The 18,877-nt window shown below is 39.7% G+C and overlaps 1 protein-coding gene across 3 annotated transcripts in view; it reads right to left on the minus strand.

Annotated features, from left to right (window-relative positions):
- Window positions 1-18,395, minus strand: part of LYN (LYN proto-oncogene, Src family tyrosine kinase) — a 48,786-nt gene extending 30,391 nt beyond the window's left edge. The window contains exons 1-2 of one of the 3 annotated variants that reach the window (XM_010006794.1): window positions 18,298-18,395; window positions 981-1,117 (exon numbers count right to left, since the gene is read on the minus strand). In XM_010006794.1, coding sequence (XP_010005096.1) covers window positions 981-1,112 — 132 coding nt within the window. In that variant the 5' untranslated portion in view covers window positions 1,113-1,117; window positions 18,298-18,395. Of the gene's footprint in view, window positions 1-976; window positions 1,118-18,297 lie in introns of those variants that run through there. The other 2 variants (XM_010006796.1, XM_010006795.1) reach the window with 2 other exon arrangements.
- Between the last annotated feature and the right edge of the window lie 482 nt (window positions 18,396-18,877).

Genomic DNA, 18,877 nt, shown 5'->3' on the forward strand with positions numbered 1-18,877 from the left:
CGGGATAGTGCAACACAAGCTGTGGGGAAGAAGTTCACAGCTTTGTGACTTCTGCTGAAGAGGCTTTAGGCCGAGCACTTTAACAGGACAGTTATTAACATGTAGCTGTCACGCTAAAGAACTACAAGCACAGTTGCTAAGAATCTGCAAGACAAAAGAAGTCATTACAAAGAGGGAATGGTAGTTTGTACTGTGTGTATGTTGACTGAGGACACACTGGGTCCACCGTGTTGGGGGGTGAGTGGGGGGCAAAGGGTGCCCTTCACACCTGCAGAAAGCCTGGCCCCAGAACAAGGGCAGTCAGGAAATACGGTGTCCTCAGCACAGGAGAGAGGGTGGAGAAAGAAAGGTACCAGTTATTCTAAAAAAGAGCAAACCTACTTGGTACTAGATGGGATTGCCCTTCGGAGCACCCTTCCTTAGTTCTAATGCCAGGCAGTGCAGAAGGAACTGCCATTAGACACAATCTGGCTCCCTTCAACCCCTCCCCTCCTTACCTATGCCCCTCCTGCAACCTTGGGTAGTGGCCTTCAGTGACTAAAACAAAAGTTGACCAGAGCTGGTAAAGAACTGCCCATGATCACCTCAGCCTTTTAAAAGAGAACACCTGGATCCCATAGCTATTAAAAACCCAACACTGATGCTTTTAAGAATGGTTGTAAACTGCTACAGTTTCCTAAAGTTACCTAGAATTCTCCTACAGATGTACCAATATCTAGATCAAGGGTCGCCAAGGATTAGCGTTTTCATGCAGAAAACTATAACACACACAGAGTAATTAAGTAACAAACTGCCAATTTTCAATTTTTATTTCTGTAAGTACTTATTCATTGAGGGTGAACTGCACAAGAGTGAAAGTCCAATTGTGGACTAAAGCTCATTTTATTTTCTTCATTCATGTACTTTGGATTGAGATTTAAGTTATGCCAGTCATGCTTTCATCTTGCTACTGGAATTCTCCCCTGAGACTATCTACTTACTGGCCTTTGCTGTTTATTGGACGTTGGATCCCTCACATAAATAGTTCGTTCAGTTTTACGTACTGGTTGATTCTTCAAATCTATCCCATCTCCTTGCAGATTCTCTTTCCTTTTTGATTTTATACATCCCATATTTCCTGTTGGAATAAAAAAGGTATTAAACAAAAACATTATGCCACAAACGAAGCAGTTTTCATGCGATCATCTGGGCTGTGCAGCAAAAACATGCTTCCTTTTCACACAAATAGTTCATGGGGAGAACAACTGAATGTTAGGAACTAACGTCAAAAGCTTCTCTTCTGCTCCAAAGGAAAGAAATTACTTATTGTCTCAATCTACAGATGAAGTGAATATTTCAAAATAGTTATTTACTTTTCCAACATTTTCAAAGTTACCATCTTTTCTTCCCAATCTCCCCCTCAGAAAACCCTTACATCTTTCTGCTACTTCTGTGAACTTCAGAATAGGTATAAGAAACATATAACGACTGTAGTAACAACTTATTTTTGTATGTTTTAGAGAAAAGGCTACTTTGGAAGATGTAGGAAAAATTCCAGCCCAAATCATGAGAACTGCAGCTGGAGCTAGCAATGCCTGTATCTCCCCACTTCATTTTGCATATGCCAGTCTATCACGGAGCTCAGTTTGACTAAAATCCCCATCTCACATGAGGCTGATGACTTGTGCAGTCCCAGCTCCATGGCAGATCTGCTGCTGCTGTGACCTTCAGTAATGAATCTCCTTGTTCAAACAGGTTTTTACAGCACTATAAAATAGCCAATGCATTTCTTCTTCAATACAATTTAGAAGCATAATACTTTCCTCAGGATGTGCACCCATGCTAAATCAGATGAGATACAGCTGTTAGCATCTACATGACTGGAACGTGACTGCTAATCCCATGATGTAATTGCATAGTACTTCAGCGAGCACATATACAACATTATCTCTATATTCCTCCCTCAGAAGACAGTAATTGTACTTACTCTTTAAAGAATCCACTATGAATGGTTTTCAAACCTCTCCTTCCTTCCTCTCTCCCTCTGTTCAGGTCAGTGCTCTAATGCTAGGTTCACAGTCACATTTTCCCTTGCAGGCACACACTCTCACTCCCTCGCTGCCCTAATTAATCTTTAAAGTCAGTTCTTTGAAGAACAATGTAAAACCTAAAATAAGAGCTCAGTGCATATACAGGCTGAAGTCAACCAGCACTGACTAAAACACAGCTAAAGCAGATTGTAACACCTTGTACTGCATCTCCCTTTTACCTTCATCTCTAGGACAGAAAAGGTCATCACACTAAACAGTTAAAGTAGGAGAGTTGCCCCACTTGCACACAAAACAGTTTCAGTGGGATGGCACCTTACACATCTCATCCATGTAAGATGAAAAGTTAAGTCCGATTGGTCTGGGTCCATATTAAGACTTGTACTTTTGTAGCAATACTGATAAAATGAACAATATTAATTGACTACAGCAACAAATCAAAGCCACTCCCATACAGCAGATCTCAATCTTCCACATCACCTTCATGTAATCTCCCATCCTGCTGTTGATGAAGCACTTCACAACAACAGATCTACAGTCCCATCCCTGGGCTGAACACTTTCTTCTAAACATGAGAGGGTGGTATCTCCTCTCCAACCATTTCTGCAAGCCAGTTGTCACCTATTGGCCAAATAGGTCTTAGGCATCTCTGAGATTTCAGATGGGATGCAGTGAACTGTGATTCTGGTTTAGAAGGAGCATGAGAACTCATTGCTCCCCTTCATGTCTTCATGTCTCCTATTGAACCATACAGAAAATCTATAGGCACTGACCAGGCCTCATCATCCCACAGAGGCAGAGAATACAGTTTCCTCTCCTTGTGTGTCAACATTTCAATGTTCTCGTACTCATTTGAAGGCACTGGGGGGGCACACTCAGCCAGGATCTCCCCTTAGAAGCAAGTGTCTTTAATCAGTGAGAGCACCTATTGGGAACTTCTTCCAAATTCTCAGCTCTACATAGGTTACACAATGGCTGTTTTGAAATGCTGATAAGGCCTTTTAAAAAAAACAAACACAAAACATTTACTTATAATTGTGGATATATGGATGACTCTTGTTCTGTAACTAAATGGTTTACAGGAAATTCTTGTACATGCACAGGCAGGCTGATGTTTGCACACTCACCCTGGACAACAGGAAGGCCAGTGTTTAATTACCTGCTGTATCTGCAAAATCAGGTATTTAGCCACCTATGTGCTAACCTTTTTGCCCTTGAATAATTCTGCTTGTGGAGAACAAATAGCTAAAGTGGAGGACATAAGGTAATTTGATCTAAGTTGTCAGCCAAAAATCCCTTTCCCTATTGCTGTAAGAAACCTGAAAGCATCTTTAGAGACTGTAGCTTGCCCAGTGCTGGTGTAAACTCAAAGAAAAGCATTTTTACTCAGATTTTTTTCTGCAGCTTAAAGCATGTGAACAGCTGTAACATAAGCCTGCTGTGAGGTTGTGCTGGTAAGCTCAAGGTTAGCATTTGTTCATGACAGTAATAACAATGGATCAGTAATGACAATATGCAGGTGCTCCCTAATCCCATGGAAGTCTACTTGAGGTTGTGTGAAATCACACCAATACAGCATGTGAGAAAACACGTGATGGCACCCAACAAAGAGAAAATCCTGAGCCTCATCATGAAGGACCATTGTGGATCTTTTGTTTTGTTTCAGTTTTTTGGTGTTTTTTTGTTTGGTTGGTTTTGTTTGGGTCTTTTTTGTCATTTTGTGTTGTTTTTTTTCAGGTTGTGTTGTGTTTTGTTTGGGTTTTTTCCCCCTATGGAGATGAAAGCCTGTAGTCCTCACAGGATTTACCTAGATCTACATTAGCAAATAGCCTCAACAGTTGATGCTGAAGCCCATGCCTGCCTTCAAGGCAGATTACTGCCCCATTCACTCCAGTACAGCCCCAAGGACTGAACATTTAGTGGATGCAAGACCATAGCAAGGGTTTATTTAGAGGCAAACCCTGCACTGCATCTTCCTAAAGCAGTCTAGTTCTTGAACTCTCTGCTCCACAACACAAACTAGAGCCTGACATGTGAGGGCAACTACTTCAGGAGGAGGATTCTGATCTAACTAAAATGGTAATATAGACACATCTTCATATTTTTATCTTTTTTTGTGATAAGCCTCTTAAATCTTTCAAAAGAAACATATTAAATTTAGGCAGTAAAAGTAGAGTAAAATTTAAAAATAAAGTAAAAGAAAGTTTACTACTTAATATATATCAACATAGTTAAGTATGATACATAATTTAAATATTTATTTTTCTGACCTTTTGTTATTTCTAAACAAGTACAGACAAACGATGGAGACACAGCCTAAACAAAGCTGAAAATTGCTTTTAAGCACTAGAAACTGGATCGATGAGTACATGTTCTTTTGATGCTGTGAAATGAAAGATTTTTTAACTCTGCAAAGGCCAAAAGACCTTATACTTATAGATATACCAGCCCTCTGTAAGGCTGTTTGCCCTGGGTTCCAGACTGCACATTTGAAATTCCACAAGAACAGTCCTATAGTCCGAGTAAATGTAACCGCCTTTGTTTCAAAAGCTTCTGCTCGGTCGCTGCTCAGTTCATCTGCAATGCCAGATGTGGGTTTTTTTCAGCACAGTATTATATGCGTTCACTGAAATCTGATTCGGGTCTTTTCCAGGTTTTTGAAAGTGGTATCAAAGTAAGGATTCACAGGGCCAGCAGGCATTGATGCATGACTTTCAACCAACAGACATTAAATTATGGATTTCAAAATACAAAATACTACATAATCATTCAAGTTAACTTCACACACATTCAAACCATACAAAAAAGAAGCTTTGAAATACAAAATGTGCATGCAGTGTACATCTATCTTAGTTTATAGAGTAGTCATAAGGAAAATCTGAAAGGGGAAGTTCATTCAGGCATAAATAAAACATTTCACTTGGTTTATTTGCATAGCTCTCTGTTGCCATATCACAATGAGCATCAAGGAAGTGTGTTGTGCAGAAATAAAGAGAAAGAGATGGCAAGCAAAGAGCCATCAAGAGATTCATTACCAATGAAACTGTGTTATTGTTTTCTAGAGATAAAAATATTTGAGAGATCAGAGGAAATGCTGTCAAGCCCTCCTCAGACGTTTCCCATCCCAACAGCTCTGCAATACAGGAGATACTACTTTTCATCCATGTTTTTCATTTATTGTCCTGTTCACACCTCTGGACATGAAAGATAAACATTTAATTAAAAAAAAAACCTCTGTATAACAATAATTGTTATAAACAGGTACCTAAACATGTATCAGCTTCTCTTCTAGCAAAGAGCATATTGTATTCTGTGGCTTAAAGGTAAAGACAGTTACTTGAGTTAACATCTGTAGTGTGGTTACAAGGATCTAAGTTTAGGCATCCTTTGAAAAGCCACAGGAGTATCCATAAGAACCATCACACAAAGGCTCTGCAGCAGGTTGTCCCACAGACACCCCTTTTGATGCCTTGAATTTCCCCTCTGAAACCCCTGCTCTGTCTTGCTGCTTGCATTTGCGTCTTTCCAAACATATTACGGGCCAGGGCAGTGCAACATTTTGCCAGGGTTAAAAGTTGTCTACCCCCAAAATACTGCTGCTTTATCTGCCTTTTGCTGTAATACCAGGAGAGTAGTGTGTCTAAAGCCACAGTACTTCCCACAGCACACAGTCAGGTTTCATGCAACTATCGCCTGTCCATCCACCACCAGCAGCATCTGAAGTTTCATTTCCTCCCAGCGCTTCTCCGCGGCATCATCTGCAAAGCCCATCTCATTTTTGTTCTCTTCATGGTCTCAACTGCTCCCCTCCTTGCCTTTCTGTTGCATACAGTGCACACCAGAAAGCCTGGGCTTTTCTTCAGCAAAGTCATGTCTCCATGAAAACTATTCTCAAATCCTCACAGACTTTTCAATACCTTCGAGTAGCTGTATTTTAATCTTTGCAGAAAAGGCTAATTTTTTTTTTTAAATGAACTAAAATGAATTATATTTAGGCTTTTCAAAAAATAAATTACCTTTTAAAAATAGTCGGAACTACAACTAGAGACAACTCCATTTTATCAAGCAAGTATCTCTTATTCAAAAGGACAATAATAATGTATATAAACAGCAATTCTGTGGGCGGCTTAGGCTTTTAATAGACATATACACCGGCATTTTAACAGGTATGTAAATCTGTATTTAGTTACAAGGTTTATAAGCAGTAAAATCTTCATTTAAGCCATAAAATTTCTTATGCAGATATATAAGATGTTCCTTAGAAGTACCATAAGATAGAGACACCGCATTAAAAAGTACAAGAGAAAATGTCAAAATCAAGACCCCCAAATTATTCTGAGTCTTGAACACTGCTCTATATTTAAAGTTTTGAATCAAAGAACAGGAAGTAATTTTTTACACCTCTATTTATACAATACCAACTGTTTTTAACCTGGATCTTTAAAGCAGCTTATAAAGCAGAGGGGTAAATAATTTTATTTTTTAAACATCTCTCTCAAAAGTTGAATATTTTTTTCCCTTCTCTGTTTGAGCCATTTCCTAGTTTTATTGTATTTTATCTAAGTGTGGCCTTTAATGCCAGCTGTTTTGCTGCTCCTTCACAATTGGTAAAGCCAGATGCAACACAGTGATGCCTTCATCAGATCTCCTGAATAATCAAGAATGTGAGACTTCTCTGCATTACCCTCAAGGTCAAGCCAGGATTGTCTTGAAAAACAAACACCTAAAACTGCTGGGGAGGAAGTGTCATAAGCCCATTCTGCTCAAGGACACAAGCACCTGCCTTCTCAGTCTTCTACCTCACTGCAATCAACTGCTCAAGTTTCCCATTCCATGAAAAAAAAATTGGGGAAAAAACCCTTAAATTAAGAAATTCATATCTTAATTAAGGAATTCATATCTTAACATTTATTGCTGACTTCCACTCAACACTGATTTCCTCCCACATTGTCTGTGGTACCTTAGTGTTGCAATGATCTTCTTTACCTCTGTTATTGGGACTTTGAGGAGGAACATCTCTGAAGAGCCTGCAAAACCTGGTTTCATTCCTGACCCATCATCAAATGGTGCAGAACAGCAAAGAAAACTCCAAGGAGCACAGAGGAGGACTTTAATTTGAGGTAGCAGGGCACTATGCATATTTGCATAGCAGCAGTGAAGATGTGCTACTAGAGGAAAGTGAAAATCAAAGTGACAAAAATTAATCTCTAGTTGGGAGTACTGTGAAACAATTAAACTAGAGAGCAACAGAAGTGGATTCCTATGTCTTGCTTGTCTCAGAAATTATCAGGTCTGGTTTTGTTCAGCCTTGCTTTTATACCTGCAATTAATCACAAATATATAAATATAAAGAATATGTATGTATGTATATTAAATATAATATTATACATATATATACACACATCTAAATTTTGCTGTAAGTCCTGACTGCCTGGTAGCTTTCATCAAACTAGGCACTTGCAAACACAGAAATCCTGGGTCAACTTTTTTTTCTTTGCACTGGAAACCAACTAGGGGAACTTGAGCAGTTTGTTCTTCCCTTGCCTTTCTGTTTAAGCCCTCTTAGTCTTTTCCATTTCCACGATTATCCTAGGAACCCTTCTCCACACCTCCTTGAGTTTGAATTCATCCCTCTAAAGGGCAGAAGGCTGGAGTTGGTCAGGTGTTCCATATGACTTTCAGCAAGGCTTTGCAAGACACAGTATTTCTTTCTTCCATCTACAGAAATACGTTGCCCAACACATTCCAGTGACTAATTATTTATTATCACACTGGCATTTTATAATCCTCTTGTGATCAGTTAAGATACCCAAATTTTTCACAATGACAAACTGTTGTCACAGCAGACTTTTGTCTCACAGCTCCCACTGCCATGATCTTGCGTGCCGATACTAAACTTCTCCCGGTTAGTTTGCCAGACCGTTCTTTCTGCACGACATTCTCAGCTGCTTGTGTGTTTCTAATACCTCTTATTATCACAAGGGACTCCTGCTTTTCCACTGCTAATAAAAGTATGAAAAAAAAAAAGCCTCAGTGTCATGCTAATGTGACATTAGGCAACAGAGAGCGACCTTGGCAAGAGTCTGGGGAAGTGCAGCAGAAAGCCCCACTACCCCCTTCAGCTTCTTTCACAATTCCTTTCTTAGCAATTGCGACCAAGACAAATTCTATTTTGTTCATGCTATCTCAGATTATTTTTTACGGTCTTAGAATCACAGAATCATTAAGGTTGGAAGGGACCTTAAAGATCATCCAGTTCCAACCCTCCTGCCATGAGCAGGGAACCCCACCACTAGACCAGGTTGCACAAAACCTCATCCAACCTGCCCTTAAAAACCTCCAGGGGTGGGGAATCAACAACCTCCCTGGGCAACCCATTCCAGTTCCTCACCACCCTTATAGTGAATAATTTCTTCCTAATATCTAACCTAAATCTCCCCTCTTCCAGTTTAAAACCATTACCCCTTCTCCTATCACTATCTTCTCTGGTGAAAAGCCCCTTCCCCAGCTTTCCTGTAGCCCCTTCAAGTACTGGAAGGTGCTATAAGGTCTCCCTGGAGCCTTCTCTTCTTCCTGTATTAGCTACAGGAAGTATCATGCTATCACCTTCATGTTCTCCAAAACTTATGTTCCTACTACACTTATAAATCTTCAATGCTTGTCTCCTCCGCAACATTCCGTTTTAAGCCCTGCACTAGTATTTCTGCTCCTCCTCTTCAGGGCCCAGATTCCCAACATTTAACACACCAATATCTCAGTCCAGTCAAACCAATCTGAGTTGCCAGAAGAATTTATTGAACTTATTACCTAGCCAACTCCTCATTAACAATCTCTGCACTCACTCTTCCACCTTTTGGCATCCCATTTTCCTTTCCCACATTGGCCTGCATATTGAAATCAGGAGTAGGACTATGCAACATTCATAATTCAATTCTACTTCCTAATTTGAAGGGGTTTTTTTAAATCAAAATTTGAATTAGAACAGGGGAAGAAAGGGGTGCTGCCATCTGACTGCAGTGGAAGTCAACTGTGTGTTACTTCATACAGCAAAAATCCCCCAGCAGCTGACATAAGAACAGGAAACTCCAGGTGAGATAAAGTACCTGGTGTTGCTGTATCGATGTGCTTCATTTCACACATGGGAGAAACCTTTTCTCCTGTATGAAGTGATCCAGCAGAGTTATATAGAGATCAGGTGTGGTCAGGTGAGGTTTAAAAATTATGTACTTCCCTCTGCAGCCTTTGGAATAGGAGTAAAACTAACTGTGTCAGTTCAGGTAAGCAGTTTTCTGTATTCAGATGATACTTAATCCATAGTCCGACCTTTGCTCATCTATCCTTTAAATCTCTGAAGGGAGGATAAATTTATCCAGTTCTCAGCTGAATGATACATCATCTTTGTTGGAATTCTTAAATGACAGCACAAGATATAGAGTAAATATCATCACATTTGATGACATGAAAGGCTCTAACAAGGGTGGGTGGTGCACCTTGAACAAGAAAGAAGCATCTTACATTTTTTTATTTATTTTTGTTTTGTAAATCTACCACAGTTTGTGCCTAGACTTCTTCAAAATGTAGTTTCATGCAGGAATTTTAGCAGTAGCAGATAAACCAATCAATCAGAATTTTAAAAAATCAAGAAGCAGTATTGAAATTAATGTCACTGTGGTAGCATAATAATGTTAGAATACTTGTAAAAGGATGAAAATAAAATTCTGAAACAAAACATTACATTGAAATGAAGTGGATTATAATTTATACAAAGTACTGATCCTTTTACTTATTCAATTGCCAAAAAAAACCAAAACACAAGAAAATTAATCCAAACAGATTGTAATTTTGTTAACACCGCATAATAGACTTTATGTATCATGAAAATGTTCCAGATTCATGTAGTTGGTGTTTTCAACAGTCCTGCATTAAGCTAACATCTGTTTTCTGACCTCGTAACACTCGTTTCGTTTTATTACAATCATTTGCCTGAACTGCATCCTCCAGAATTTTGAGTCAATATCAACAATGAGTTAATTCACTTTGCCAGCCCTCAGGCAACCACATCTTCCATTTCCTCAACTTTTTTCCATTGTATTATATCTTTTGAAGATAGGGGGAAAGGTCAAATAACATCTTAATTTGTCATAACAGAATAAATACTTCTATCAAATTTTTCAAAAGGATCATATGAAATGGAACAGAGAAAACCTGTACCAACACATTAACCAACTTAAAGGGAAGTTTCTGAAACGACTTTAAAGACTTAAAAGTGTCATGCAACTGTCAAAACAGATTTATTTACTGCTAAGAAATCTCAGTAATGACTAACAACAGTTCCATATAACCAAATCTCCATTTCCAGATGAAAATTCGGCCAAACCACTACACTGAAGAGGAATCAATATTTTTCCAAAGTATTAGGAAGTGTCCCACTCCACTTTGCAACCCCGAAGGACTACATATACATTCCAAGCCAAGTGCATCTATGACTCACATACAATTTTTTCAGCTTTAAATTGACCGCTTTGGCCAATAATAGCAGTGTGCTAAAGTTTCAGTAGTCTAGTATTTGTCCTGAGCTTTATAGATATCCATGTCTGCTGGTAGAATAAGGATTCTTCTCCCCTCCCTTTTTAATGATTAATGCAATCACTGTGGCACAGCAAATTGAGAAACTACTCATAAACACAATAAGATTTTGGAGGGAGGTCCAGCAGGAACCCAAATTAAGCCATCCTCATAACAAATGATGCACCAGCAGGGTAGAAGGAAAAGCTTCACACAGTTTACTTGGAGAACAGATCTAGGACCCACCCTTCTTCACTTCCAACAGTACAAACCTAGCTCCTCACTCTCCCCTTTCTCCTTCACACACACACTTTGCCTCCCAAAACAAGGTGTTTTTTATCTCAGTACAAAAGGCCTAAATCATCCACATGGTGGTTTTACTCAGATGTGGATTTCAACATAGCCAGTAATGTACTGGAAACCAAAGGGACAGCCACACAAACAAATGACACTGGGTAACAAATGGTCCTGCATGAGCTGCTGTGCAGTACCCCTTGTCTGCATTCACCATGAGATACATGAAAGAGAACTGCAGGTTAGCTTCTCCCTATTTCAGTGAGCCTCAGAAGACAACGTGGGACAAAGCGAGCAGCTCACTAACATTTAGTGAGTTTGGGGAAAATTCAGGTGGCTCTTTAATATCATCACCAGACTGTACCCCAGTTAGCTCTTCAACTGAAATTTGTCACTCTGTTAAGCTCCTCCAGAAGGTGCATAGGAAGGTAAATTTGCAGGTAGCAGCTGATACTTGAAACCTTCATCTCATTCAAGTAAGGCAGCCTAATGCTCAACCTCCACATGCCTGGACAAATTTATTGACAGGACATTTATTAAGGAGAATCATTAATAGCTACTAAGACTAAAGGGAGAAGATGGTTATTTATGAAGGTGGCCTTCAACTATTCAAATATGTTGCTGGCAATAAACAAGTCTTGCAAATGTGATCTTTTGCTTTGGGATGTGGCTGTAATTCAAACACATTGCTATACTGTACATACAAATCAAATATCACATTATCACAACATATCAAAGAAAATATTATGGAGGACAGCAAATACATAGCCAACAAACCCTGGTGAAAGTTTTCATGGTGGTCTCATAGAAAGAGTACCACTTCTCCTTTGGGTTTATTTTCTGTTTTCAGTGTCCTGAAAAAGAGGGAGATGCGGAGCAGATCATTGAAGTCTATTAGCCTTTGTTCTCACAAATTCAAGCAAATGTATTCCATGGAATATATCTAATTATTACAAACCTTACATGGTTTTATGCATTCTGCAATCTGCTTTCAACATGGATTAAGACAGTTGTGACTAAATCAGGGCAGAATTACTTGTATGTCAATGGATCTTAACTCCATACTGACCTGGTCATTTTCTAGCCCATATTATTTTGCACTATGCTGCATCTACCATCCTGCTCTGTTGGACAGGAGCCTTCATCTGCTGTCACCTCCACATTTAGATGCTGACATGTACTCATGACCAAACTTGCCACTTAAACATAGCATTCTTGCTATAATAGCATCATATTATGCCTTGGGCACCTGTTTAAAGCACTGAATTTGACAACTCACAAAAGAAAAAAATCTTTTTTCAACCTCTTCAGATGCCAGAATATAGTTTAGTTGCAAAAAAAACCCACAACCAACCAAAAACAAACAAAAACGCAAAACCACAACAAAAGTTACTTCTCCAGCATACTGTTTTGTGTTTCTTTAGCTGTACAGCATCAGCTACACACACAGGAACCCTCTGGAAACACAGGCCATTGTATTGGGTATGTAATATGGATCTAAGAATGAAATTTAAGCTCAGATGAAAATTTGGGGTTAAATAATTCGTGCCAGTATGTCTTTTTCAGAGTCCTGTTCCTCATGGAAGTTCACAAACCTCAGACAAGTTTTCTTAAGTTGCAAGAGGAAGTTGCAAGAGTTCTTGAAAAAAAATCAGGCAATGTCAAATCTGGTGCCAGTAAATTACACTAGAAGAAATTAACTTTTGTGCCATTTAATCTTTACAGGAACACTAGAAGAACATTCAGCACTAACTGTGTAAGTATTCCTGTGAGGAACCACCTCATCTTGTTCTGATAGATATAAGTAGCAAGAACGAACCTTCCTTAATTTAAAGGATGTAAGATTATACTCCAGGTTCTGGCACTTCACAGAAATCTATTTAGAACTCATTTATTTGACTTAATTTTAAACTCCATATTAATTTTATTCCATTGAGGGCATGAATCCAAAACAGGTGTGTTTCAGTTGACTTCGTGGCCAGCTTGGTAAACTCTTCTAAGCAATGGTAGCAATTTCAGATACATGCAAGGGTTCACAGAACCACAGAATGGTTGGATCACCTAGTTCCAACCCCTCTGCTATGGACAGGAACACCTCCCATTAGACCAGGTTGCTTCAAAACCTCATCCAACCTGGCCTTGAACACTTCCAAGGAGGGGGCACCCACAACTTCCCTGGGCAACCTTTCCCAGGATCTCACCACCCTCACAGTCAAAAATTTCTCTCATAACTGATCTAAATCTTCCCTCTTTCATCTTATAACCAGTCCCCCTCATCCTATCACTACATGCCCTTGTAAGAAGTCCCTCTCCAGCTTTCTTGCAGGCTCCCCTGAGCCAACAATTTGCTATAAATATGATAAACACAACTAAAGGAGCTATACAATGAGGAATTTTTGGAGGTTTTTAGATGAAGTGCTTGAGGTCAGGGTTTTTTGCATAGATACCAGTATACTCTGCAAAAGCCTAACAAACGTATTCTGAAGATCTGCAAATTGCCACTGATTCAGGTCTGAAAGCCTGGCATGTGAAGTCAGAAGCACACAAACTGAAGTCTCATTAAACTACATGCTTGAACTGGGGTGACAGTAAGAGTGTAAAAAGAAATAAATCACTGAATGAACATGGTGCAAGAATTCACATCCAAGTTTCTAAGCATGCTTTTCACATTTGCTGCATACATAAGCATGAATAAGAAGTTTCTCTAAAGTTAACAAAAATGATTTTTTTTTTTATGTTCTTTCAATTTTCAGAGAGGACTGAGAGTGGAAAATTGGAAAGTCTCTTTTGAGGGAGGGTTGAGAATCACTGCTGTGAAACTTCACTTGATTGTTCCTGCTTCAAATGGACTGGAGCTGTCGGATTTTAAACACATGTATGCCTTTCCAGATGATCTTTCTCAAGGGTAAGAATGAACAAAGAGGTCTCCAAATCACCAGAAGTTATGCAAGAATATTAACATGACTACAATTCTTTCATATTTGAGAGAAATTATTCAATGCTAAATAGAAGTTCTAAGTGAAGGACTGACTTGAAGAAGCCAGTTGCATTTGCTCAATTTAATTTATTTGCAGAAACTGTCCTTGACTGCTGCCAGTATTATGACTTTACCTTGACATTTCTTGGTTTCTTTCTCTAAAAACAATTAACATTGCTGTATTTTCTGCTGTTTCTAGTCCTGCTTGAGGGCAAGAGCCTTGTGATTGATAGCAGATGAAGACCCAGCAGTTACAACGATAGCCAGTTCCACTGAACCAGGCTCTGATGTTGTAAAATTACTGCACACAACCTCCAGGAGCTCTGCAGACTTTGAGAGACTCAGAACAGGACTCCCTAAACAAACTGCAGGACATGGACCTTACAGAGAGGGACAGCTTCATAATAATTTTGGCATATTTATACTCAGGGTAACCTGAAGGTCTACAACAAGAATTATTCTCACATTCATACTGCAGACTGCAATAATTTTACAGCACTCTTATTATGGCTGTACTGGCTGCTGATTAAAGTTTATAACCCTTGTAAGTTCAAATATCAAATATATAGCTCATAGGTAGGCCAAATGGTCACACCATACCTAACAAAATAATATTAGACTGTGCATAAGTCCCATTGTTTATATGTGACTTTAGCACCAATGGACCATGGAGCTAACTTTTCAAGCAAGAACTAAGAATAAATTAGTGTTTACAATGGTTACCCAAATTTGTTTTAGGAGAACTGTAATGAGTCTATGATGAATTTACACTTGAATCTCACAGAATTAAGTACTGTGCAAAGAAGATGCTTTAAAAACCAGTAAGACTGCTTCATTGTTGAACACACACAGGAAGTTCTCAGGACAATACAAATCGTATGAGGGAAGGTGCAGGAGAGGAGGCTGAAATGACTTACGATGCTGAGAAATAAGTGAAGAAGGAAGACTGTAGAAGCAGAGAGATAAAAGGAGAAAAAACAACTAAATAAGAATGCAGAGGATTGTAAGTAACGGCATTGAAACAATTTCAGTTCCTAGGAAAGCACATTTTCTCAATGACAAGATACAGAACATGTCATAAACACAATATAGTCATATCACTGAAACTGTGTTCTGTGCTCAAAGGAGAAAGTGCTTCCCTGTGTCATACCATAACAAGCACCCTGATATTTTTGCTTTCATTGCAAGAGCAAGGAAAAGGACTTTTCACCCTTAGAAGTCTGGCAGAAGACTGCCATTGTACATAGACAGATAATTACACAGAATACTCTTCTGATCTCCAATTCAAATAAGCTATTCAAATGCTGAATTTTACATTTCTGACACTTGTATGCAATGCCTTCAGACCTGATTAAATGCCCCATTGCAAGCAGAAACGTCTCACCTGAAGCACCTTTCTCCCACTTGCTCACTTCTCCAGCCAAATCCCTTTTCTGCTGGTGCCAGCTCCACTGAAGTTGGTTCTTCAAAACTTGAACTGCTTTCTCAAAGCTAAATTTCGTAAGTTTCACTTTCTGTGGAGACAGAGTGTACAGGGCATGTCGACACCGGAGAGCACAGCACAGAAACCCTGGAACAAGAGCTGTTGCCGTAGCTCCCCACCCCCACAATACCAAGCTTTGGTTTCTTCTTCACAGGCCAAAACACATGCCAGTAAGTCCACACTCTGCTTTACTAAACCAGATGGATTTACTAGGAGGGTCAAGTCTGGCTCAAAAACCTTTTACATGTACCACTACGCACCACAGAAAATCGTTCTGCATTCAACAGAAATAAAACTTGACTGAAAAAGGTGGAAGCAACGTGGCAGAATGGCAGACAAAGGGGTAGCAGACAACCCACACCGACCATTTTCAAGATAGAAACTAAGATGTTTCAAATTAGCTTGAGGTCACTATTCTAAATGTAACGTGGTAAACGGTGGTAGACAGGTCTGAAGATAGATTACATCTACATGTAACGAGAGTCTTATTGGCCATCTACAGAAGCAAAAAGCAGCCTTTTAAGGGGGACAGTCTTCTTAAAACACTCTGAAGGCCATGTGAGTACTCCAAGGCTGGTACTCCACTGAACTTCACACCTCTTCAAGAGGTCAGAGGTACATATTTCTGGGCACATATTTCCTGATAAGGTAGAAAAGTAGATACAAATTACCATTAGGTTGTGAAAGGTGCTGAGGTTTATTATTCTGCAGGGGGAAAAGGTCTGTGTTGCTGCACAGACATCTAAATCAAGAGATGACGTAAACAGCTTATACCACTGAAAGTCCTGAAGAGAAGTCGGAGAGAATAAGGAGAATTACCTTAGGAAAAGAAAAGAACGATGGGAGAAGAAAGAAGGAAACAGCAGTAGGGAGTGCTGCTACAGCAGGATGAAGACTGAAACATAGCTTTTTCCAGGAAATTGGGGAGAAAAAGCCCCCCCAAACCAGTACATAATTACTAATGAAGAAATTTGAAGCGGTGTGTCTCTAAGACTTTTTCAGACACACTGGTAAGTGTCACGGCAGGAGGACAAGAACTTCTACCAAGGAATTTAGTGGGAGATTTTCAGAAGAAGCAAGGTCTGCTGGTGAGGCCTAGTGAGAGTACTACTGTCCACCACTTGCCTAGCAGAAACTATCAATCCAGACATCTACATCCTGAGAGAAACAGGCTTAGCACGCACCTCAACATGGCCTGGTGCTTCCCCACTGGTGCCAGGACAGCTGCTGCTCTCTCTCACACAGCCAGTGCAAGCACAGCTGGCAATCAGGGACAGAGCAGAGACCTCGCAAGACAGAAAAAGGAAGACAAAGTGCCACACCAGCAATACAGCAGAAGAGTTGCTTAAAAGGCAAGTTTTCCTACAGCCCTCATGGGCTACAACACTTCTCTCCAGCTTTTGCATAGCTTAGCGAATCTTCTGCAATAGTAGGTCTGTAGTTACAAAAATGTAGTTTGAATCCCATTTGCATGCTCCGCTACGCCATAACAGCACATTCAAATGACTCTTGCAATGTATTTTGAACCAGCTGAACTCAGAACATCCAACAGAGGATTTCCCCTTTCACCTGCCCATCCCCTTCCTGTGTGTTTACCAAAAACTTTCATTTCCTCAGTGGCACTAACACCAGCCCTGGCCATCACTTAACCCCGTTCTCCAGCCCTCATCCGCTTGCATCTGAAACACAGCTACCCTAGAGCATCCAGCACTTACTGACAGACTTTAGAAATCACATCAAGACACATGCCCTGGAGAAGCCATTTTCTGTCCACTGGAAGTAATGAATGTGAGCCTCATGATGCTGGCCAGGGCTACCTGAGCTGGCAATTTCAGTTAATGCAAAAGATGCACTGCTATCCAGATCTTTTCCCACTCAGCTGATACTAACAGGAGATATTTTCTTTGTTGGAACAGAGTAAAACTTAATCATAGGTCAGACCTACTGATTTACAAATATGTTATCATTATGTAGGAATGCACTCAAACATACTCTTTGCCCTTTAATATTAGTTTTGTTCTAAGTTTCTAGCACAGTCTTACATGGAAAACAAAAACCTGCTTAGCAGCCAAATATACTTCATTAATTTCTGTAATACCACATTGTTTCAGTTTATGTCCAAGAAAATGCCTGAATAAGGAAACAGTTTGTAGGCACCTATCTGTACAAAATAATGAAGGAAACATGAAAAGCAAACCAATTTATTATAGATGCCACATCAGAAAACCCACTTAACAGACTATGTCTCTGTTGATGAACTTCCTGAAACAGCTTTCTGTTAAACCAACAAAGGAGTAGTTAAGAACACATGCCAGAGGGAGCCCATGCCCTCCAAACTTTAATCATGTCCAGGCTTTCAGTAGCCCTTTAAAACAGAGGCAGAAAAGGCCATTCCAGAAGAGTAGCTGCATCCCATAGTTCAACTCCTGTGGTGAATTACCACATTTTCCAGTCTAAGGTAGCACAACTTGCTATCACGGACACTTTCAAGAAATAGCTTGGTGAGACAAATGTGTACAGCAAAAAAGCAGGCCTGGGCAAATTAAAGTAGCAAATTCTACAGCACATCAACCACAACTTAGACAGGAAGAAGTAGCCTCATGCTACACACGGCATCGACCATAGAGGAAGAAGGACGCATTGTTCAGACTGTTTATCATTTGAGTCCTTTGAACTGAAGAAGAAAGATAGTATGCTGTGCAAACACAGGAACCAATTGTAGATACTTCAGATGCCAGCAGTTTGAAAAAGACAAACCATGCTTACCCAAGGGATGGCAAACACTGGCCTGAATGGTACTTGTCTACCCTTTTCCCCCAAATAAATGAGAGCTACCCATTGATTGCCTCCCTTCACTTTTCCCTGGCCTCCTTCTCCTCCCAGCAGTGAGCTACAGTCAAAATACGTCTCTCTTCTGACATTCAGCTGACAAAAATATCTAATCTACTTACCTCTATGAAAAGTTCTTTAGGGCACGAAACAAAAACAAGTATTTCATAAATATTTGGAGGAAATGCTTCCAACACAAGATGAATTCTGCCTTTGCGTTTTGTTCCATGAACCCACATTTTCAGGAAAGATGCCGAACACAAGGGTGAATGATTCAGCCTCGGAAATTACAGCATTTAATGACAATGTCAACAGGAAACGTATTTGAATCAAGCAAAAATAAATACGAAAGCACAGACCTTTCCATCCTTCCCTGAAGGACAACTAAGTTTAAAGTAGAGACAGTCGCATTAAGGACAGTTACTTTGTATTTTAACAGTAGGAGCTGGTTTCTTTAAGAACGTACCATTACTGTGCACAGTATGGCAGCCTCCTTCTTGTATGCTTCACTAAAGACTGTTTTCATACAAACGTAGTATTTTATCTACATAGTTTCCTGTAGCATGGCTCAGCAAGTCTGTAAGCCTTTCACTCTATACCATTTCTAGCACTCTTACACCATCATGAAAGAGAGGACACAGATCAATGGGAGAAAAAGGAAGCAGGAATATGATCAGCAGGAGAAAAAACCTAACGCTCAGC

Source organism: Chaetura pelagica, unplaced genomic scaffold (assembly GCF_000747805.2).
Source record: "Chaetura pelagica isolate M959 unplaced genomic scaffold, ChaPel_1.0 scaffold109, whole genome shotgun sequence".
NCBI classification, from domain to species: Eukaryota; Metazoa; Chordata; class Aves; order Apodiformes; family Apodidae; genus Chaetura; species Chaetura pelagica.